At 40.5% G+C, this 22,878-nt stretch overlaps 1 protein-coding gene across 3 annotated transcripts in view; it reads left to right on the top strand.

Moving 5' to 3' along the window:
* The window catches only part of SORCS2 (sortilin related VPS10 domain containing receptor 2), an 857,365-nt gene that overhangs the window by 815,207 nt on the left and 19,280 nt on the right, over positions 1–22,878 (top strand). For all 3 annotated transcript variants that reach the window (XM_025195414.1, XM_025195405.1, XM_025195408.1), the window contains exons 20-25: positions 6,317–6,450; positions 7,528–7,651; positions 11,804–11,916; positions 14,173–14,298; positions 19,506–19,605; positions 21,893–21,995. In XM_025195414.1, the coding sequence (XP_025051199.1) occupies positions 6,317–6,450; positions 7,528–7,651; positions 11,804–11,916; positions 14,173–14,298; positions 19,506–19,605; positions 21,893–21,995 (700 nt within the window). The remainder of the gene's footprint in view (positions 1–6,316; positions 6,451–7,527; positions 7,652–11,803; positions 11,917–14,172; positions 14,299–19,505; positions 19,606–21,892; positions 21,996–22,878) is intronic.

Here is a 22,878-nt window from a genome sequence, read left to right as displayed (position 1 = left end):
GGGGTGCCTCTGAATTACATGGGGAACAGCGCTGTAAAAGCCTTAATTCAGTGGCTTTGAGAGGGTTAACCCAGTAGCTCTTGGCCACTCACATGCCTCCCTCTTCAGCAGAAGGTGGAGGGATTGAGGCTGATGAGAGTCCTGCCCCAGCATGGCACAGCCCCAACCTTCAGCTGGAAAACAAATGGTTAGGCATTTTCTCTTTTAACCCCCACCCCCAGATTTTTTCAGTTACTAATTTTCATGTTTTATGCAAGTAAATACAATACTTGTAAATTGTATTTTCAGGTCAAAGGAGGACTTGGTTTTCAGGAAATGTATAATCTAGTGGGATGTGAGCAGCATTAGCAGGCAAGAATGTCGGAAGTCTGAGCCCTATATGTTTTCAGACCTCATTCTTAATATAAGAGTGATAAAAATATACATTTAAACTGAATACATTGTATTCAGTTCTGTAGTAACACAGGGTGCTGAGAAAGGGATATTTTCTCCTATTTGATTTTCAGGAGGCTCAGAGCAGTGGGTACTTGGCACCTCTGAAAATCAGATTATTTACTTAAGGTGCTTGAGTATAGGTTTAGGTACATAAATTAAGCCACTAAAAATATTGGTTTTGGTGTATTATATATTATTTGAGAATATGCAGTATGCTTGACATAGCCCATTGCTTTTTTCTTTTAATTAAAACCCAAATAAACGAGATCAACAAATGTAAGAAGAAAGCACAGCACAGCACAGCATAGGGAATATCATGCGCCATCAGGGGTTTAATGTACCTCAGTCATTCCATAATTGAAATAAAGCAGGAAGTTCATGACTGGAACTGCATTTCTTCCTCCTTAAGGACTCAAGAAAACTATTGCTTCTGTTTTCTGATGTGTCAAACAGAAATTCAGAAATAAAGCACACACTAGAAAAAATATGATTACCCATCTTGCATTCTCCAAATGTCAGTCTCATACTCTTTGGAGTGCTTTGGGTGCTTTCCATCAGAAATCCCCGAACAAAGCAGGAAGCAGAAACTATTAGAGCCATACAATCCTATGTACAAATATAAATCTTTAGTGCAAGCCAAGAGAGCAGTGGCCATACTACTCTAAAAGTCCATACTACTTTTGCAAGCTTCAGAGTCCTTGAGACAGAGCATTGCTTAGTAATTCATGCAAATGACAAGGAATGAAAAGTTCTGGATGTTGATCCCACGGCAGCCCCACATTATAGATATGACCAGTTACAGCACAGTCTTTCCCCTATTTAGTTTAATGACAAAACTGCAATTAAAATCAAAGGTCCTTATCATCTGTTCCTCAGACTGATTATTTGTTTTCCTTACAGTGGAATATTTTAGACTTTGCTCAACAATTTTCACATTGGTAAAAAAGCTGTAAAAACTTTAATTCAGTGGCTTTGAGAGGCTTAACCCAGTAGCTTTTGGCCAGGCAGATGCCTCCCTCTACAGCAGAAGGTGTGGGGATTGAGGCTGATGAGAGTAGTCCTGCTTGGCAATCAAGGTGATGGATATGATAGCAGCCAGAAAGAAGAGTATAGAATCTGTAGAAGCAGCATATCCTTGGAGCTCTTATTGTAAATGGGTAACATTCCTCTTGCTTCAGTTATGCAGGAGATTGAGAAGCAGGAAAACTAAAGGATAGTTTCAGGACAGCTTTCTCAAAAGGGATCTCTGCTTTAGCCCTTTCATTATGATAAATAATCCAAGCAAAGGTTGTAAATTAAATTACAACTAGTAAAGTCTGATGCAGTGCTCAAGAATAAAATGTATACTGTTTCAAAGTAAATCTGGTATTTGAACACCAGATACAAGTAGTCCACTAGCATAACTTCTAAACAGATTTTTTAACCCTCTGGCATTGCCTCAGATGCCATAAACAATCTTGGAGGAGGCTTATGAAACTATTTTATCCTCTCCAAGCCAACCCTTTTTTAAAAGATGATTATTATTTCTGATTTATGAAGTCTAGTTTCTCCAGTTAAATTGTGAGGTTTTGAGTAAGTTGACAAGGGCAAATATAATTGGAATTTGAAAATTCTAGAGTGATTTGGCCTATGGGCCTAGATGCATCTTATCTTTTGGAACATGATAAAAGGAAATCAAGTCATACACGCCCATATCTTTTGTTCGCTTTCTATTTGTTGTATAAGCCATTTGGAGTAGGTTTTAAGGGACAGAGGGCAAAAAGAGTCCTTGAATCTTGTCAAGTCCCAAGTATCTGAATGGTCCTATACTATATAGTAGATATGGGCCAGACCCTTGAAAAAACATTTCCTAGTAGGATGAACCAAAAGTATATTTTTCTGATCTAAAAAACTACAAGTGAATAATATAATTTACCAAGCTCTAGAGCAAGGCCCAAAGTTTTCAACATTAGTAGATTGCCTACAATAATGGGAAGTGAGGAAGGAAGGTGGTCTGCATTCCTTTTTCTTTTCCATATGGTGAAACTACTTCTATTTTAGTGGTTGGGTGTAAAAGTAGCTATTTTGGGGGTGGATTGGTGTAGGTATTTTTTTTAATGAAAATTACTGAAATTGTGGGAAAGACAAAATTCTTGTGGATCAAGTTATTAATAAATGTTCTTATTATGTAAAATCAAAAGTACAATCCTGTCCTTAATCTCTTCTGGGATGTCAGGATTCAGCCAAAGACATTCTAGTTATGTAATAAAGATATATTTATTAATTAAGGATGATGATAAAACTCAGGACTAATCAAAATCCCAAGAAACGTCTTCTGTCACAGTTCTCATACAAAGATTTGAGCAAATTGCGTTCCCTTTAAGATTGAAATCATATCTTAAAGGGGTATTTTTTCTGAGTAAGCTGAAACAAGATCTAGTATAACATCAAAGCCAAAAGCTTAATCTTGTTTCCTAATCTGAATATTTGTCATTTTTTTTTAAATTTTGAGAGAATTTTTGTTCAGAAAATGGATTCTTTACTTTATAGATGATCCTTTCAGAAAGTGTTAATCCATGTAGTCAAAAAAGGAAACAAACAAAAAAGCCCAACTGTAAGTAAGTGGAAGGGATTTTACTAACCCCCGCTACTTGTTCTTAATTGTCTGCATGATATTCATCTCTTGTGGGAGTGCTTTATTTCAGTTTCTTAAAGAAACTGTTGAAGCTCTTAGTGGGTACGTCTACACAAGATGCTCCGTTGCCATAGCTTGTTGCTATGGCAACATAGCATCACCAGACATGAACCGTGATGGCGAGACTACCGCACAGTAGCAGTGAAAAATAACCATGCAGCGATGGGACCACTCGTTTAGATGTGCCCAGTATGTCTTGAATCCATGAACTGGTTTAGAGAGTTGAATTTTTAGAGAATGTTGAAAAAAATAGAGAACCTTAGGATCTTAGGAAAGTAGGGCTAGAAGGGACCCCACAAGGTCATCTAATCCAGCCACCTGCCCAAGGTAGGATCAGCCCTAACTAAACCACCGCAGTCAAGTGTCTGTCTAACCTGCTTTTGAAAGTTTCCAAGGATGGAGATTCCACAAGTTCTCTAGGTAGCCTGTTCTAATGTTTGACCACCTTCATAGTCAGAAAGTTCCTTCTAATCTCCAGCCTTGCTTCAGCTGGCATCTGTTACTCCTAGTTCTGTTCCCTACCTTTCAGGTATTTGAAGGCTGTTATGAAATCCCCCCTCAGTTTTCTCTTCTCCAGGCTAAATAACCCTAGTTCTTTCAGCCTTTCCTTATAAGCCTTGTATCCCAGGCCTGTAATCATTTTTGTTGCCCTGGGCTGGAATCTTTCCAAACCCTCCATGCCCATCTTGAAGTGTGGGGCCCGATCCAGATACAATACTCCAGGTGAGGCCTTTCCAGTATTGAGTAGAATACTGGTGTTGAATCTTATGTCCACATGAAATGACATCGTATCTGGCATTTTAGAGGAGAGGGGAGCGTATACTATATGGGCCTTTCCCCCAGAGAGGACAGATCTTCCCGCCCATGTGAGCTGGAATTTAATGGGCAATGATGCAGCTGGTGACAGAATGCAAGAGAGGTCTTGGACCAATAATTTGTACATGTGCAGCCCTTGAGTTTTGATTGAAACTACAATCTTTGAATGGGTAGAGAGGTATTTAGAGTGGAATGAGAAATAATGGGGTGGGATTTATTTCTGTTATATAATTGGGAATCTATTGATGATTATAAAGTGCTTTGGTATCCTGGAATAATTGGTGCAATATAAGTTAAACAATATTAAATATTATATTATAGTAAATAAACCTCCAATCTTTGGTTACTTCTGAGAAGCAAGTTTATGATGCCTCCTAGGGTATGTACAGATATTCAGGAAAGTTAGTGGGAGGTTAGACTGAGTTAAAAATGGCCACCCAATCTAAGGTAAGTCGGGAAGGGAGGGGATAGTGGTGCAGCTTGGAGAGGACTGGGGAGGGCAAGTGGGGTCTGCAAGAAAGGTTGAGGAGATTGGGGGCTAGTGGCATCTGTGGAGGGGTAGGTGAAATCCAGGAGGGTTTGGCAGGATTGGGAGGACTAGTAGGTTCTGTGGCGGGGAGGGCTTGGGAGTATTGAGGGGCTAGTGGGATCTGTGGGGGTTTTGGTGGATCTAGAAGGGCTTGCAGGGATTGAAGGGGGCAAGTAGAGTCTGCAGGGGGTTAGAGGGATTGGGGGTGGGCTAGCGAGACCCATGGGGGGTTGCTGGGGTCTGGGAGGGTTTGGTGGGATCAGAGGGGAGGGGCCTTGATGGGATTGGGGAGGCTCTCCAATCCTGCCAGAACCCCTCCAGTCTGCCTTGCCCCACCACCTTTCCACCTCACCCCAGTATCACTGAACTTCCCCTGATCCCACAAACTGCTCCTGGGGCTGGTTTTACCAGCATTCACTAGTCCTGGGAGTCCGATTAAAGTAAATCTGAGTGGGGGTAGGGGCAGGCAGATTGGGAGGCTGGCAGCTCTTTAGGGGGCTTTGGTGGGATGTGAGGACTCTCACTCTCTCCCCACACAGGACTAGGAACAATTTGTAGTCCCCTGACCCACCTCCCCCAGCAAATCAACTCCCCCCTCATCCTGCCCATCCCTCCCCACACCACAACTTACTTCCTCATCTCCTGGCACCAGTAAATGCTGGTAAAACTGGCAGCAGGAGTGGCTTGCAGGATGGGAGGTTTGGCAGGCTACTTGATCTGTGGGGAGGTTTGCCCATCTGCAAGTGCAGCAAGGAGCCAGGGAGGCTAAAAATAACCCGGTGCCAGGGGCAGGGCACTAGGAAAAGTGCAGCACTGGCTGGGGCCAGCAGCTGTGCTTTCCCAGCAGGGCTGCATGGAAACTATACAGAAGTTCAATTACTGAACCCAATTTAGATTAAACTACCTCCAAGGTACAGTTAACTTAGATTGGGTCAGCCATTTTTAGACCGATCAAACTTTCCTGAACTTCAATTCAGTTCACACTTAGATTGATCTAACCATGGATCCTAGTACAAGGTCTGCACCTGGGCAAACTAAGTTAGATTGGGTGGCCATTTTTAATGCAATATAACCTCCCCCTAACCTCCTTGAACATCTGTACCTATCCCTAGACAAACAAATATTTTCAATAACATTATTATCAAGAGTGTTTCTAATTGACAATATTAAGGGCCAGAAAAAAAACATTTTAATATGATGTGTTTTTTGTACACTGCACACAAATACTTACAAGAGTAGCTATAGTCTTCTTAGGCAGCAGTTCAGAAAGAAATAAACTTACACTAAAGGCATATTTTTTAATGTACAGGGGCAGTCCATTTTGATTTTCAAATAAATTGTTCTATAATGTACATAGTTATTTTAAAGCACATACATTAATTGGTAATTATACAGGGTAATAGCCTGACTGACTGCTGATGCTTTGTAATAAAAATGAATAGTCTGCATCATTCTTTTCAACTTTTCAGTTTCTGCCTTAATTTAAAGGCATGGTAGAATTTCCATCACTTTTTTCCTTTGATGCCTTAGAAATAATCTGTTACCTTTCCCTTTTTTTTTAAACAATGCTAAATTTGCTTATGACTTGCTATGTTAAACATGCACAAAAAAGACTCCTGCAGCTACACTGATAAATCACATCGCTCTGGGTTTTACTTTGTGACATTTTTTATTTGATTAAAATGAAGTCCTTCAGGATATGCCTGCAGCTTTCCTCACTGCAGAGTGAGAGAAAGGTAAGTGCAGGACCTTGTTGTGTGCAGGTGAGACTGCTGCAGGCTTAGTGAACAAAACAAAAAAACTGGAAGCATTCGATAAACTACTGGCTTCTTGATTAATGGCCTTTTTGGCACTCCATTCAGCTCTGCTGCAGGCTTTACATCTAGAAGTGGTTCCCGTCATTGGGAGAAACCAAGAGGTGAATCTGACAGCCATCATATTGCCCAAGAACCCTAATTTGACAGTCTTCTACTGGTGGATAGGAAACAATCTTCAGGTATGTGTAAGCTTTCATATGATATAATTTTCCAGCCTCTTTTCAATAAAGATTATATACAGACAATTATCCTTTCAGGAGAATTTTGTTGTAGTGGATATGACATTTTATAGAATACCTTTGTTTTAAACAGCCAGTTATACCTCTATTAAACATTACTTAACTCCATTAAGAAATCTTACACTCCTCTTCCTTCTTTCCAATTGTTGATGCTTATGTGAAAAAGGAAATTTCTCTGTTAGAATGGTCTACATCTCTAGGCCATTTATTTTAGAGGAGTTAGAATTTTATCACAATTCACCACATTTGGAGAAAAAGTTGTGATGGCCCTGTGGCATCGCCGCATCATCTCTCTTTGTGTGTAAGTGCCAGAAACAATGACAACCAGCAAGGAACTTGTCACCGTAAGAGACCTGGGCAAGGGAGAAATAGTTGAGACAAATTCAATATGTTTCTTTTTGCAATTACATCAATACTCCACTGTATTCCTGGCCTGCACCAGCCTATTAATCTATGCTTCGGCGATTCTTAAGTACACACTGGATAGTGGCCCTGCAGTGTGTAAAATATGAATTTAGCACCTGATTCTTTAAGAAAGAGAATGCCCCTGCATGCTTTTTAAGTGACTACAAGTCATGCATTAAAAGTAAAACTACAAAATACATTTGATTGTAGTTGATAACAATGTGTCTGAACCTCAGTGTTTAGGGGTATCAGCCCAATGCAGTGACAACGCAGCGAGGGCCTGACCCAGAGCCATGCATTTCAGTCAGCTTTGACTCAAATCCTAATACTCTTGTCTGGTATCTTAAAAGAAACATTTTTCCATTGTTTAAAAATGTAAGCCATAGCTCCATAACTCCAAGGATCCCTGTTAGTTGAACATTGCAATTCATGGATTTGTTGGACATTGAGCTGACGTTGATTAATTCATTCCATGGAAAATATTCAGTAGATTGGTTGCTCCTGACAAGACATTTCAATGACTGTTCTCTCTCTTTCTCTCTCACATGCTTCTCTGCTGATTCTTACCCAATTCTTCTGTTTTCTTTTGTATCATGTTCTTTTTTTGTTTAGCCGTTTCTTACTTTGGAGAGTTTTTTAATGACCAAATTTGCTGAGACAGGTGAGGTTAGAGTTACAGTGCAAGCCGCCTGTGGGAACTCCATGCTTCAAGATTCAAAGGTTGTCCAAGTTTTTGGTGAGATATTTTTACTTTCTTATGGATTTTTTTGTTTATTGATTATATTTCTATGTACTTTAGGACAGTCCTTGGAAAACAGAATACAGTAAAAGCTCTGTTATTTGGCATGAGTGGGGAATGGGGGGGTACCAGTAATCTAAAAATGCCGGTTACCTGAGGTGGAGGTTTTTGCCCGGACGTGGAGTAGGGGTAGCAGGGTGAGGGGGAGTGTGGTGGCTGCCACCACCATGTGTGAACTCCCCTCACCCCACCCCCGCATCTGGCCGGCCACCATGCCGGAAATTCTGGTTAGTAGAGTGTGCCGGTTACTAAAATGCCGGTTAGCACAGCTTTAACTGTATATTGTGAAATTTTACCTACTGGTGTGTTAAACTTCTAAACTTAGTGAACTAAAATTGTCCCTGATTCCATGGAAATGAACAGAGTGGCATTAAAGAAAGCGTTACAGAATACACTAAATTCCCTTAAATAATTTATTAAAGAAAGAAATCTTCATTTCTTCATTAAGAAACAATTACAGAATACACTAAATTGTTGTTCCAAACTTTAAAGGTAACTAAATATTATGAAGTGGCATTTTGGACCTTCCCTGTAGAATTTTATACAATTTTTAAAATATAATTGTTTGAATCCTTCTGTTGGTTTTATCCTGGAATGCATAATCTAAGACAGTGAGAGCCAACCTTTCTTGGCAGGCATGCAACATATTAGTGCCCCCTCAATATGCCATTCCCATCACTTTTCCTTATCTGATCTGCTGCTCAGCTTTCTCCTCCTTGCTCTGTGCTCCCTGCCCAGATCTCTTCTGCTTTCTGGTTCCCACAGTATGCTCGCTGCCTGATCTGATGCTGTGTTTTCTGCTCCCTGCCCTATCTTCCAGGCACTGTGCTGCCTGTCCCCTCCCACATCTGCCACGTCTCACAAAGAGGCTGCCTCTGCCACTTATGTCATCCATGCTGCAGGTTGGCTATCCATCATCCAAGGGAAAGAACATTTCAATGGAGTTTTTATCTACTCAGCCTAAACCAAACCAAACAAAAATATATTGTATATGTGCTTCTGAAACAGTTGAATGACCCTTTAGTTCTTGTATCCGAGTGTTTTGCTGTGACCTATAACATGCTTATGTGGCAGGATATTCTTTGAAACATGTAGGTAGGCAGATAAATTATTTATGCTTTTATAGGCATAGACAGTGACAATTTTCACCCGATCTGGCCACAGAAAGCAGTTTATAGCCATGACCAAACAGAAGTGCACAGCTGGAGACAGCTTAAAAAATGGCCATTTGGGTGAAAATCTGAACCCTCATTGCATGAGGGGTCAGATGAAGACGTTTCAAAACAGAGCATCTTTTATAACTTCTGTCTGCCTGCTTGCTAGCCTGTCACTATTTTCAGAACTGGGGGGGAAAGCAGAGGAAGTTCAGTCTGGGGGGTTTTGAGCCCCCACTGAAGGGTGGGGTGGGTGTATTGGAGCCTCCTCAGGTGCTGGGGGCTCCAATTCACCTACCCCACCCTCCAGTGGGGGCTCAAAAGCCCCCAGACTGAACTTCCTCTGCTTCTTTTCCCCCTCTCCCATTCTGAAAACTTTGCAGCCTCACAGGGAGGAGGGGCCATTGCTAGGGGCAACTGGTTACAGGCTGCAGCTAGCAACTCAGTTCCCCTCCCTCCTGGAACCAGCAGTGAACTTCTGTTTGGTCCAGGAGATCATTGCAACTTGGAATGCAACGTGGTCTCAGTTACAGTGGGGAGCTACACTTCTTGCTTTGCCCTATATGTGCAGTCAAATACAGGAAATGGAATAGCCTTTTTTTTAACTGTAGTTTGCACCAGTTTGCAAATATGGGGTTTTAAAAACCCTCATATATACTAGAGACCCACATACATCTCTAGTCCTAACATTTCAAGTGGACTCTATCATTTTGATTTTAGTGTGCTTTTATAATATAAAATAATGGCAAACACTAATTTTCAAGTTACAGTTCTTTTGCAAACCTCTTAACTTCTGCCCTATAATAAATGGATTTCATGAATGCTTGTAATATAAGTCTTTACAGAAAGCTTTAAAACTATAACCCTATTAGACTGGCTTGTAAGCATATCATGCCTCTGATTTTCTGCTACTGAATATACTGTTAGTATTGGCAAAGCCAGTGTGAAAGACTAAAACGGTATTGGTGGTGAAGGAAATAACAAAATACTTAGGAAAAATGTGATTTTGTCTAAGTTGCTGTAGAGGTCAAGTTTTAATCTTTCATACATTCCAAAGGATCTTGTTCTCTCCTTTGCATTAACTTTTTCAGGTGTTCTTCCAAAGATTATATGAGGACAAAGGCAAAAATATATACAGTCCTCTTAAACAAGGAATTGTCCATTTCTAAAATTTCAGATATTTTGGGTTATATCAATAGAAATGTTGTGAATGTATCATATTTCTTCTTTTAAACAGAGCAGTGGTTAGCTTTTGGCATGTCATTTGTGTTCTCATTTTCATAGGTAGATTATTGAAACAAAAACATTCATTTTCTGTGAATAAAGGGAATATGCAGTGGGCAAAAACTATATGTTTGTAATTCAGTGGGCGCATCTACATGTACTATTAATTTGAAGTAGACTTACTGGCCACATCTACATGAGACACTGACTGCATGGTATCCCGAGACTACTGCACAGAAGTATAATGTGTCAGCAACAGTGACACAACGCTACTGCACAATGGTATTGGGCTGCTGCACAGTAGCATCACAAAAAAGCTGTGCATTGGTGCTGCTGCACAGTCAGCATCTCATATAAACACAGCCTTTATGTAGTAAAAATACTGTGCAGTAAGCCTACGGGGGAGCGCATCTACCGGGAAGTACATCTACATATAGATTTGCTCCCTCCCTGCTCTGCCCCCTGTAGCAGCCAGGGGGAGCTCCAGGCTCCCCTTGGGGGCTGGCTGGGGGCATGGGGACAGGAGAGCTCTGCCAGCTGCAGCACCAGCTGTCTCCTGGCCCCATACATGTTGGGAGAGGTCCTGATGAGCATGGGCCAGGAGACAGCTGCTGCATGCACATAGGGAAAAGCCCTATGCTAGTGGGTCTTCCACACACAGCCTGGAGCTTGCCAGACCTGGCCCAGAACACGACTGTTTCCAGCCAGCCCCAGGCTGTGCAGGGAAGTCTACAAGTGTAGTCTGGCTCCCCAGAGACCTGCCCCAAAATAGGGCAATTCCCAGCCAGCTCTGGGCTGCATGTGCAGACTTCCATGCAGAGTATGGACCTGGCCAGGAACTGTCCTGTTCTGGGGCAAGTCCCAGCCAGTTCTGGGCTGGGCGAAGAACTCTTCTTATGCAGGGAGCTCCTGGTCCCAGCTCCACAATCAGAGGGGGGCCTGGGACATTGTTCCTTGTCCCTGGGAGCTGCCTGCTATCTGCTGGGCCCTGATCAGTAAGGTTTTAAGGGAACCTTACTGAGGCACAGGGACAAACCATCCTGATGTGCAAGAAGAATAGCAAATGTGGCAAACACCCAGCTTGGCTTAGCAGAGAACTCTTCCGTAAGTTTAAATACAAAAAGGAAGCTTACAAGAAGTGGAAGCTTGGGCAAACCTGAATCTGCAAGTAGCAAATTAGCCACACAGTTGACTAATTTACTGCGCAGTAAGCATCTGCACATGTAGACGGCGGCACTTTGCTGTGCAGTCAATTAGTCTGTTGCGCAGTAAACCATCTTGTGTAGACACCCCTTGAGAATTAAATTCATTGGCACAGGTCCACTGAAAGCAAAACACTGTGGTATGTCTGGCAATGTATGCCCAGTGGAGCATACTAATGTGTTTTCTTTATTTTTCCTTTTGCTTTTCCTCAGCGTTTAGAAACATTTAGACATAGAATGGCATAGTGATGGAAGAAATACAGAAGGAGGTTGCTAAAGGAAGCAACTGGTGCTAGTATATTAAATATTGTACATTCCTTAAAATAGGAGCTGCCATTTTGGTCTAGATGCATCCAGCACTTAGCACAGTGGAAATTCTAAGTATGCATACAGCACAAATAATAAAATAATGCTGAGATCACTCTTTTTAATGTTACTTTTACTGCAAAAGCAGTTTTTTCAGTCCTATTTATTAATTGTTAAAAACAATCTTTCTTTCCTGTTTCTAGATCATTTTCATGTTCTTTCTCTAAAGTTTACTAAACATCTGGACATGTACAACCCCAACATACCGGAGTGGAGGGAAGACATAGGTCGGGTAGTGACACGACTTCTTGCAAAGGTGCTTTCTTAGATTGCTTACATACTGCGGCCTCTCCAGTCAGAAAGCTTGAAGGTTAAGTTAATGCCTTTCCATTTAGAAAAAAAGCAAACAACCCAGCGAGCAGAGGAGAACAATAAACAGAAACCCCAGGGCGACATTTAGAAGCAGTTTGAGACTAGAGTCACTTGTGTATCCAGACCACATAAAACAATATATCAGCATTGCAAGTTTGATTCTAATATATCCTAATTGGCAATTAATGATCTCCGGGTTTGGGGGGCCATATGGACAGATAAGTAAATACTGCTGATTTTGTGAGAAGAACACTTAGCTTGAATGGGATGGAGTTAGGGGTTAAACCAAGGGTACTATAATATACAGGATTTAGCCTTTGATTATGTACAACTAAATGAATTTATAGTCTCATGTATTTAACTTGGATCACAGATACAAATAGGCTGTAAATTTGAACATGGACATATCCTCTAAATTCTCTAAGTCAAACATTTACTTAAGTAACTGCATTGTATAATGAGTAAGGGCATGTGTAGATTAAACGGGGGCCCTAAACTGTGGTGGGTTTTAAAAAACCCCGCTACAATTTAGAGCTGATTAAACTCCCATGTCATGCACACACCCCACTGACTTACCTGCCTCTCCAGCAGGGAGGGCAGGGCAAACTGCTGGTGGGCAAAGTGGTCCCTGGGCTGTGTGTGTGTGGGGGGGTTACCTCCGTGGCAGTGGCACCCGCCAGCAGGCACCTGGCCTGGGCAGTCCTGGGGGCCACCGCAGCTGCAGAGGGAAGCACTGGGCCCCACACAACTCAGGCAGGCAGGCTCTGGGGCTGGGGGGGGCGGAGATCAGGTATGCTGCTTTTCTTGGGTGGAGCCTGCTTTCCCGGGCTGCTGCCAGGCTGCCTGCAGGGCTTCCTACAGAGCCCCTGAGTTGCACGGATCCCGGTGCTTCGCTCCACAGCTGTAGAGGCAGCAAACTAAAATTCCTCTAAGGAGCTGCTGCACCCCAAGTCATTTAAGGTGCATTATGCTGCTGAGTTTTCTACAGCAGCTGGAATTAATGCCCAACATGCCACTGAGGCATGCAAACACCAACACCATTAAAGCATTTAGCCTGCTTTAAAGTGTCATGCACACACGCCCCTCATTTCGTCTACACACAGCCTAAAGCATCATTCCATAGAGACAGGGAGTACTAGATTATACTGTTATATTGTTTAGGCACAAGCACTGCTGAAGATATAATAAACAGATATTGATTGAGCTGAACACCAATAGATTCTAACCTGAGAGGTAAATACTTATAGAATATTTATCACTAAGATAACAAAACGCCTTATTGCCTAAACCTTCCAGTGATGTCATTGGTTTTACTCTGGATTTGCACCAGTGTAAATGAGGTTGGGATAATTTTATTTTTATATATTAAATACACTTCTGTTTCATCCTTGGTTAGACCTCCCTAAATGCCAAACCTATTGAAATTCCTCTCCAGGTTATACTTTCCATGACCAACATTTTCTAGACAGGTTTCTTACGTTCTAGTCATGTTGGCACCACATTTTAACTTTTAAAAAATACGATACAAGCACATTTATTTACATTCAGATAGAATTTCCATGAGTGTTTGACCTGGGAACTCGGAGAATTCCCCAGTACTTTTAAATAAAACCTATTAGAAGGTAGCCAGAATGGCACCTTGAGGCTAACTGGCTCAGAGGTGCATGAGCTTTTGTAGGCAACTGACTTCTTCATTAGATGCTATGAATGGACCTTCTTAAATGGAAATCTTGTGAAGCCTTCAGCTAATGGAGTAACATTTACAAAAGTCTCAATTTCAGAAACAGCATAAACAGTTAGGGACCTAAAACCCATTTGACTTTTGAAATTTTTCATCCTGAAAAGTTACATGCTCATTGTAGTGTTCTGATAAAACTGTCATCCATTGAGGCTTCTCTCATGCCATAATGCCATTAGGTTTCTTTGTTGGGATGATAATACTTAGCATTTCTCATCTTCAAGGCTCTTAGCACCTTGATTAATTAATATAGGGCAGTATGCAACTTCCAATTAGTTCCAATTAGTTATGTGGAATCCTAGCTACACTTCAAAGATGTGAACACTAAAGCCCAGTTTGAAAAGACCTATGAAGAAGTAGCTATCTATTTTATACCATGTTTGTATACAGTAGTTTTACAGTAATATTGATAGGATAAAGTTAGCATAGAGCCCATATTTATTCGTGTTTTTGTCTCTGCAGGAAACCAATATACCAGAAGAAAGTCTTGTAACTGTGGTGAAACCTGGCCTGCCCACAACTGCTGACTTGCATGTGCTTCTACCAGCAAACCAACCAAAGCGGAAGAGAAGTGTAACTAGTGATAAGGTAACCAGAACAATATGTGTTTGTGTAAATCTCCATCCCACTGAAGTCAATGGCAATACTCCATTTGGCTTCACTGAGATCTGGATTTGCTTTTTAAGCATCCAAGCACCATCCACTCCACTACTTTCATGAGCCACATAAAAGGCTAGCAATGATTGCAGCCCCTGTGGTTGGTGGAGTACAGTACCCTCCACCATATACTTCCCTGTATACCTGGGAATGGAGTCTGTGCTAAAGGGAATAGGGAGAGAACAGCTACACCTTACACTTGGTGCTAGCCCACGATGTACTGGAATGGAGTGGAGAGTATGCTGTAGTCTCTTAATTTCTCTACAAGCCCTTTCAGGGACAGAGCAACTTTATACCATCCTGCCCTCTGGGCTATGTGCCATTTGCACAATCCATCTGTTATTGGTACCAGCAAGGGATAGTTAATATTTATCTATTTTTAATCAGAAACCACAATTATAACATGCTGAATTGTAAAGATTCAGGAGATAAAAGTCCTCTAACCCAGAGTAGTAATCACTGTGGGAATGCCATATTTAAAATATGAAGGAGAAGAATAATTTTTACTGTATTCAGAAACATGCAGATCTGAATGCAATATGACCTTAAGGTTTGAACTGTTATGTGAGGTGCATCATAGTGCTATCCCACAAGTTGTTTCTGTTCTAATGAACAGAGAGCTTTTTCAAGTTCTGAGGCAACAGGGCGAGTGCAGCTAGCTGAGGCTCAGTGCTGAGCATTACTGCTCACATCAAGTAAAATCCCTTGAGTCAGAAAGGACCCCTAGAAGAGCACTGTATCTCCGCATGACTTTGCCTCTAATTTATAATGTATGACACTAGGCCCTTTTTTCTATAACATAAAAAATGTCTCAGGTGTGTACCAGTTTCTTGAGTTTCAAGAATTATTATGTTAAAAAGATCATTATTCAAGGAATTATTCATTTTGAATAGGAAACGTTGCCAAAAGGAAGGCTGTGATAGGTCCTGGTATTCACCTAGACAATGTGATCCATGGATAAGTAGGACAAAGCTCTATAGGTAGCATGGTATTTTGCTATTGTGTCAAGTAAGGTTGGGTATTTGACCACTCCAAAAATACTCGGTCAATGGACTGATTAAGTATTGCTAAATAATGATAAAGTATTTTAAGCATTAATTTATTTGAACAATATCAAGAGATACTTTAATCTTCAGTAGTACTTATGCTTTTTACAAAGAATACTTGTTCTTATGAAACAATGAAATTAAATATAATGAATTTTTATAACTATTAATGTGTGGTAAATGTAAATGTCAATGATATTCAAGGCTAAACAGTTTTTCGTTTCCTTTCGTTTTATTCTGAAGACCACAGTCAGCTTGAACAGTTACAAAATAAAACCCCCCATGATATTAAACAAAAATGAAACACTTATAACGACTATAAAAGACAAAATAATTTTTTTAAATGAAGGCATGCTAAGTAGTCAGCCAGCCAACTCGTCAAGCATTTTGGAGATGCCTGCAGTCACAGAGGATGCCCAGTAGGACAAACTTTTTTCTTAGCTGCCAAATTTGGGTCTTACCTGAGCTCAGAGTACCTCCTGGAGCCCCATGTAGTGTAAGGAGACTGGGAGAACTCAGTAGAGAAGAGCAAGGCAGGGGGTGCCAGCTCCTAAATGGAGTATGACTCCTGAAGGACTGAGGGCAGGGAGCGCTCACTCCTGCCCTGCTTACAGATGATACTGTGATGCAATGGAAAAGGTAGGCCTCTTGCTATATGAGAGATTTTTTGGCTTGATGGAATATATAACAATTTTGGTAGGCAGTCAAGTCATTTGGCATTATTTGACCAGTCAGTTGTCCTGCATCCCAACCCTAGTGCCAGAGTACCTGAGGAGCTGATTTTAAACATATCTCTGAAATATATAAGGAAATTGGATAAGAGTATTATTGAGGGACTGGTCCTGATGTAAAAACCAACCAAACAACAAACTCCCCAACCTTAGCCTTCCCTTGTAATCATAGTGAATTTCATAGTCAAGATTGAAGTCATAGTTGATTTGCAGAAATTCTTTTATTTTAAGAAGTACTTTCTATGAGCTCTTTGTGAACAATTGTTAGCTACATCATCACCTTAAAACTCTTAACGTTTTTATTCTTTTAAAGAAAATAATGCTATTTTAAAAAGAAATATTATCTTACTGTTCCAAGCTTGTAGCAAATGAACCTCTTTAATAATTTAAAGTAACCAATAAAGACAGGCCCTTAGGTTCTGCTGACTTTTTTTTAATACAAAAGATTATGTAGATTAGTTCCCTTCAAATCTCAACTATTATTAATGGCATGCTTCCAGGCAGCTTGAAAAATATCATAAATTACATTCAGTGCTGCCTTAGTTTTTTCATGTTCATATCTGAACCACCCTTCTAAGTACTCCAAGAAGGAAAAAATGAAGGGCTATCCTGTCCTGCTAATAATTGTGGGATGTTCCAAACACTTGGAAGGTATAGAAAAAATAGCTGTGTTAATAGAATATAATTTCTGTGATGAATATCCACAGCTAAAATGCCACTTATGGTTTCTGGAGCTGAAAGAAGACCAGAATTATGCCAAATCAGGTTGAAAAGGACAGATGTGGAAGTAGCTACACATTTTGTAAAGTAGTTGTACATTGCTGACAGTGTGATGTTATTGTGCAGATTAGCTGTGTTTGGATGCATTGGGCATACTGAGAATAGTAGCAGACATAATCTCTTAGACCGCTAACAGTGGTTGCATCTAAATGTGCTAAGGCAACAAAATAAACTCCAGCACAGTTTGCACTGGAGTCAGCTACTCAATATCTACATGGGTGCCCGGGACCACAACACTTTGAGCCAGGGTGGAGTAGCCCCAGGCTGGGAAGGGACCTGGGGGGTCAACCCCAGGCTCTTTGTGGCATCAGTGTGTGGTAGAGGGGCTGACTGAGGCATGTGGGTGCTGAAGTGTGGGACTAGGTGGCGAGCAGCCCCTGCACTTTAGCACCCTCATGCCCCAGCCAGCCCATCACCGTCTACACATGCATTTCAACATACAAAATTACTCCTCCATAGGATAGTACTGTCCCCAGCAGTACTATCCTACAGCAGGGTTAATTAATTTACTGTACCCTAATACCCGTGCACATGTAAGCTGTGATGCCTTACTGTGGAATTAATTAGTCAACTCTGCAGTAAAGTGCATGTATAGTTGCACCCAGTTAGAAGAAGTATACTATGCAATTTCTCCATCATAGCAGTCCAGCTGTTTTCAGGTGTATAAGGCTATATGGTTGTGGTCATAGCCAGAGTAGAGTTTTCACTCCAGCCATTGGTTCTGTCAGGTTACGTCTCCATCTTTGTGCTGTATAGACTATTTAAATGATTGGTATGTGCATGCGTATTTGTGTAGATTTTTTTTTAAATTAAGATCTCGCAAAGTTTGATAAAATCTAGAATGCATATGTAATTTGAGACTTACTAGTAAAACCAGTAAATTGGAGGTCAGATATAGGCTCCTTGAATGGAAAAAGAGAGGCTGCATTCTCTCTTACTATACATGGCTCAACTTTACAAAGTGCTAAATGCAGATAATCTTAGATTTGTGGAGTAGTATCTCACACCTCAGGTGGATATATTAACCCTTGGTGGAATAAAGTATTACACAATATAAGGGTTTAATAAACCTTAGTGATTTTCCTGAAGACTCTCCCAGAAAATTCCAGTTTTTAAAATCTTTTTTTATCCAACTGATTGGCATGAACAACTAGGGATTCCACTACTCTGTCCAAAGTCTGCTATGAGGAATAGCTATGACAAGCGTATTGGCATCAACAACAATTAATTACACCATCACAACTGAAATAGTTTCAAGATTCATGAAGTATAATACCAGAAAGTAGCCTTAAAACAGATGGTCTGACCTGCTGCATGTGTATTACAGGCCACTGAGTTTTATTTTTATATCAATGCCTTTCTGTTAGATTTGCAAACATAGGTATGTTCTCCCTATAATCAAGTCACCTCTAAATCTTTTTTTATAAACTAAATGAACTGAGTCCATCATTATAAAACTTATCATCTCCCAACTCCTACTTATTACAGCCTCTCTCTGCAAGCTCACGTTGAGTTACTGGTCCTCTGTAACCCCTACATTCTTTTCAGAGTTACTGATGTCCATTCTGTAGCTATGGCCTGCATGCCTTGTTCTCAGGTGTGTAACTTTGCATTTGATTGTGCTAAAGCTTGTTTTGTTTGCATGAGCCAAGCTTAACAACTACAGCATCCCACCCTACATGACATATGGTTTGTTTTTTTGCTTTCTTTTGCTTCAATACAGGTAATTCTAAAGAATTGCAAGACTAGTTTTATAGAGTCCATTCTATAATTTAGGATACCATTTCCCACAGGATGCCAAATTAGAAGCATGTCTTTATAACTATGAAAACCCAAGTGAGAGTCTTTTATAAGGTTATTAATTATTACATGCAGCTCTGGCAGTCCCTTACAATTTAAAGGTTATATAGGTGTGCAGTTTGATGGCACCTTCAATGTTGTTCCTCTATAGCATTGTGAGAGACCATATATTAGAATGCTATGCCCACATTAGAAAAAAAGGAGAAATCGTGACCATTTTTGTGTGGAAATTACTGTTTCTACAAAATCTTTGTAAAAACAAGATACAAATAGGCATCTATCCTGTTAGAACTAAGCAAGAGAAGCAAATCATGAGATGCAATTTATTATCAAGCACATTATTTCTTATAGGTAAGAAATATAAAGTGACAGAGAGCGTGTCTTTTGATATGATGATCAGAGTAAGGATACTGGAAAGAGTTTTTAAAAAGGTTTATTCATTGCACAAGGTATGATTCAATAATAATCCAATAATACCTGTAAATGAGATGGTTTTTATCAAATATTGTGGGATAAAGACAAGGTCTATAAGGAGAAAGAAAGATTTGGCTATAAACATTTGCCATTTTTGAACATTCATGGGTTGCAGAGATTTGAGAGATTTTTTTTTTTAAATCTGGAATTTCCTGAAGGTTATGTGCAACTCATAAAAACGGTTGACATATGTCCTGTGCGTTTCTCACAATACCATGAACTGAGAGGCTTTTTTGTTTAGTGCATTGAATTCCTAAAGGTTGAACTGAGTGAAAGATGCTTGACATTATCTTTTTTGTGTTTTCAGAGAATAGCTGCTATAAAACAAGCCTTGAATGCACACAACATCAGTTTCTTCCTGAGAGGGGGATATTGGGTCTTAGTGACTTTAGATGACTCCGATGCAGGTAAAAAATTAACAGACAAAACACCAAAACAATTCAGTCTGTAGATAGTTGTTAGATTTCTATAGAACTAAGTAGAAACTCTCCTGAGAAATAATAGCTTTTTCCTGGTATACACTAATGTAAATGATACTATCCATTATGTTTTCGTTGTTTTATTCTTTTGGATACCCTGTGAGAAGATTGAAAGTATTTTCCCTTATTGCTTTCATTCTTTTCATTATACGCCAGATTTTGACAGATAATCAAAAATTGGCCAACTACATATGGTTATGCACAGTTTGGACTCTCAGATATCTGAGTTCCTGGCTGCATTTAAGTCTACAAAAACAGAGATCTAATTAGGAACAGACTGAAAAGTATCTTGCAATTGTGTGCGGATTTGATTTCTGAACACAAGGCTAAAAGGAGCCGCCTGGGCCATCAAATCCAGTCCTCCGTGTTTGTAGGAAATTATTTAACCAATCTCAAAATCCCCACTTCAAATCCTAACACACAACTACAAGGCACAATGAAATCACATGAACACATATCACATGCCCATAGGCAAGCACAGAAGTGACACTAGCACTGCCAATGCACTGCCACTGCCATCCTAATGACAGGGAAATAGTGCCCTGTCTAATGCTACAGAGGAAGACAACCATCTCCTGTGGTCTGTGCCAGTCTGATCTAGGGGAAAACAGTTTTTTTTTTCTCTAAGCACTTTTTTTTCCTAAAAACCAGCAGAAGCCCTGTAACATGAGATTACCAGACACCTACCACGCTGAGTTTTTTCTGTATTCCAAAATGGAGACTGAAAATATACAGTTCCACGTAACGCATATACACGGACTGCTTATCCAGAGCGCGGTGATAAGATTCTGTCATATCATCCCTTCCATAAATGTATTCAGTTCAGTCTTACAGGAATTCAGGTTCTTTGCCCCACTACTTGACTCAGAAGGCCATTCCCAAACTTTGTTTCTTTGATAATTAGAAATCTTCTGATTTCTAGTTCAAGTATATCTAAAGCTGGTTTGTAGGCATTTGACCTTGGTTTTCAATGTAGAAAGCTCTTTTCCCTCCCAGCTTGTAAAGATTGTACTTGTAAAGATTCATCATATACTCTCTCAATCTCGTTCACTAAGCTAAACAAGACAGACTAATTAAAACTTCATTCAGAGGAAAAGGTCTCTGTTCCCTTAGCTATCTTTGAACCAGTTTCAGTTTCAGTCCATATTTTTTTAATGTTAGGCAGGAGGCAAGGTAGTGGTATACCATGCAGACTAACTGAATCAGATGTGTAAGCATTCATGAAAAGTGAACTGTGGCTCATGAAAGCCTATACAATCTGATTCAGTTAGTCTATAAGGTACACCACTGCCTGGCCTTCTGCCTGACTTCAGACTAACATGGCTAACTGTCTCTCTCTCTCTCTCTCTTTTTTGGTGACCAGAATTGCACATGGTATTCTAACTGTCGTTTTTCCAATGCCTGGTACAATAATACTAGTACCTACTAGAAGGAAATATCCATTCAATGTACACATTTTAAATATGAAGGGCAGCTCCAACTCAAGCTGTTTCTTACCATGTCAAAGCATCTTTGTTTTTGCATGAATATCATTCTCCATGATGTCTATTTGGCTTGTTACTCAATGATACCAAGCCGGCAGACAGAGCATGGTGCATTGTGCAACATTAACACTTCCATAAAGAGTGATTTAAATTATATTTCCAAATTAAATCTCAGAGAAGAAATAATACTTATGCTCTCCATATCCTGGCCTCTGTCACTGTAATATGTAGTATGAAACTTGTTATAGAAATCGTTTGCTTCGAAAGCCAATGTTTCATGTTGGCAAAAGCAGGGTATGAGAACTGAGAACAGGTTCCATTCCAGTCACTGCCCTGTGTGATATTGAGAAAACGATTAATCTTTTTGTGCATCCATCAGTTTCCTCATCTTTAAAATGTACATGTAGTATTTATATATCATATAAAAATGGCAACATGAATGTCGATTGAATAATGCCTACAGTACCTTTTGAGGTTCTTGAAAAATCATCACTCAGAGTAATATTGTTATTTCATTGAAATGCATTTTCTGTGCTTCCATGGATCTGCCAACTAGCTGATATATGTTGCTGCTTCTTTGAAGGACCTACATTTGGAATGAAGAGAAGAAGCTATAAAAGAAAAATCTAGTGATTTTGACTTAAGAGTTTCAATAGGGAAGCAAATTCAGGGTGCTAATTAGTTGCGAACCAGATTTACTAAGCTTTTCCACTATATATTTCTCGTTTCAGATTCTCAGAGGATTGGAGGAGGTGGTGGATACTGGGCTATCGTAGTTCTCTTTGTTATCTGTCTCGTTGTAGTTGGTGCTTTCATCCTGTACAAATTTAAAAGGCAAGTACACCTGACTTTAGAGTACATACATTTTAAGAACTAGATTTGTCAACATTTCAACCAAACTGCATCTAATTGCTTGAAAAGGCAACCTTTTTGAGGCCATGTCCTGACAAAGTCTCCAAGGTTCAAAGCCCATGGTTTTCTGGGCTTTTTAGACATCAAGGTTAAATATTGATGTTTGGCTCTTGGTGCTGTGTTTGAAGATAAATAGGAAGAGTTTGCCTCAGTACAACCACCAAGGAAGATAATTATGCTAAAATATGTTTCTAATTACAAACTCCTAAACCTGATGAGTTACCTGGGCAACCCGGACAATTAATTGATCCACAGTTCAATTTATTACAAATCATAAATACTCTGTGCAGTGTCTCTTTACACATTAGTGTGCGGGCCGGGAGCGACTCGAGCCCTTTTCCATGCTGCACGCGGGCTGTGGCCAGCAACCCGGGCACGCTGGGTCGGAGAGGGAAGGCCGTCGAGCTGGAATTAGGCACAAACGCTTAGCGGTAGTTTAAAACATTGTTTACTTACACCAAGATGGCAGTGGTGTAGGCTGGAAAACTTGCTTGAGTTGCGGTTACAGACAGACAACACAGACGGTCTCGTGGAGGTTGCTAGGCTCCACGGAACAGAGCTCCAGATGCTCTGGGTGAACGAGCCACCAAAATCAGAATCGTAGGTACGTCTTATAAAAGTCGCGCTCGAAGACGGGAAGAGGTGGGCGGTGGATCAGGCCGCCAAGCTCCTCTGGATCTCACACAGGGTTTCCATTACCCTGCCGTGTTCCCAGAGTCCCCACGAGATGGATGTGGAGTCCTCTTCGGCTTGGGCGGAAACCGCTCAAGCCTCTTATACGGCTAACAAGCCAATCGTTAGCCGC

The sequence above is a fragment of the Alligator sinensis genome, unplaced genomic scaffold (assembly GCF_000455745.1).
Source record: "Alligator sinensis unplaced genomic scaffold, ASM45574v1 scaffold421_1, whole genome shotgun sequence".
NCBI lineage: Eukaryota > Metazoa > Chordata > Crocodylia > Alligatoridae > Alligator > Alligator sinensis.
Note: the sequence above shows the minus strand (reverse complement) of the source record. Positions and strands in the feature narration are given on the sequence as shown.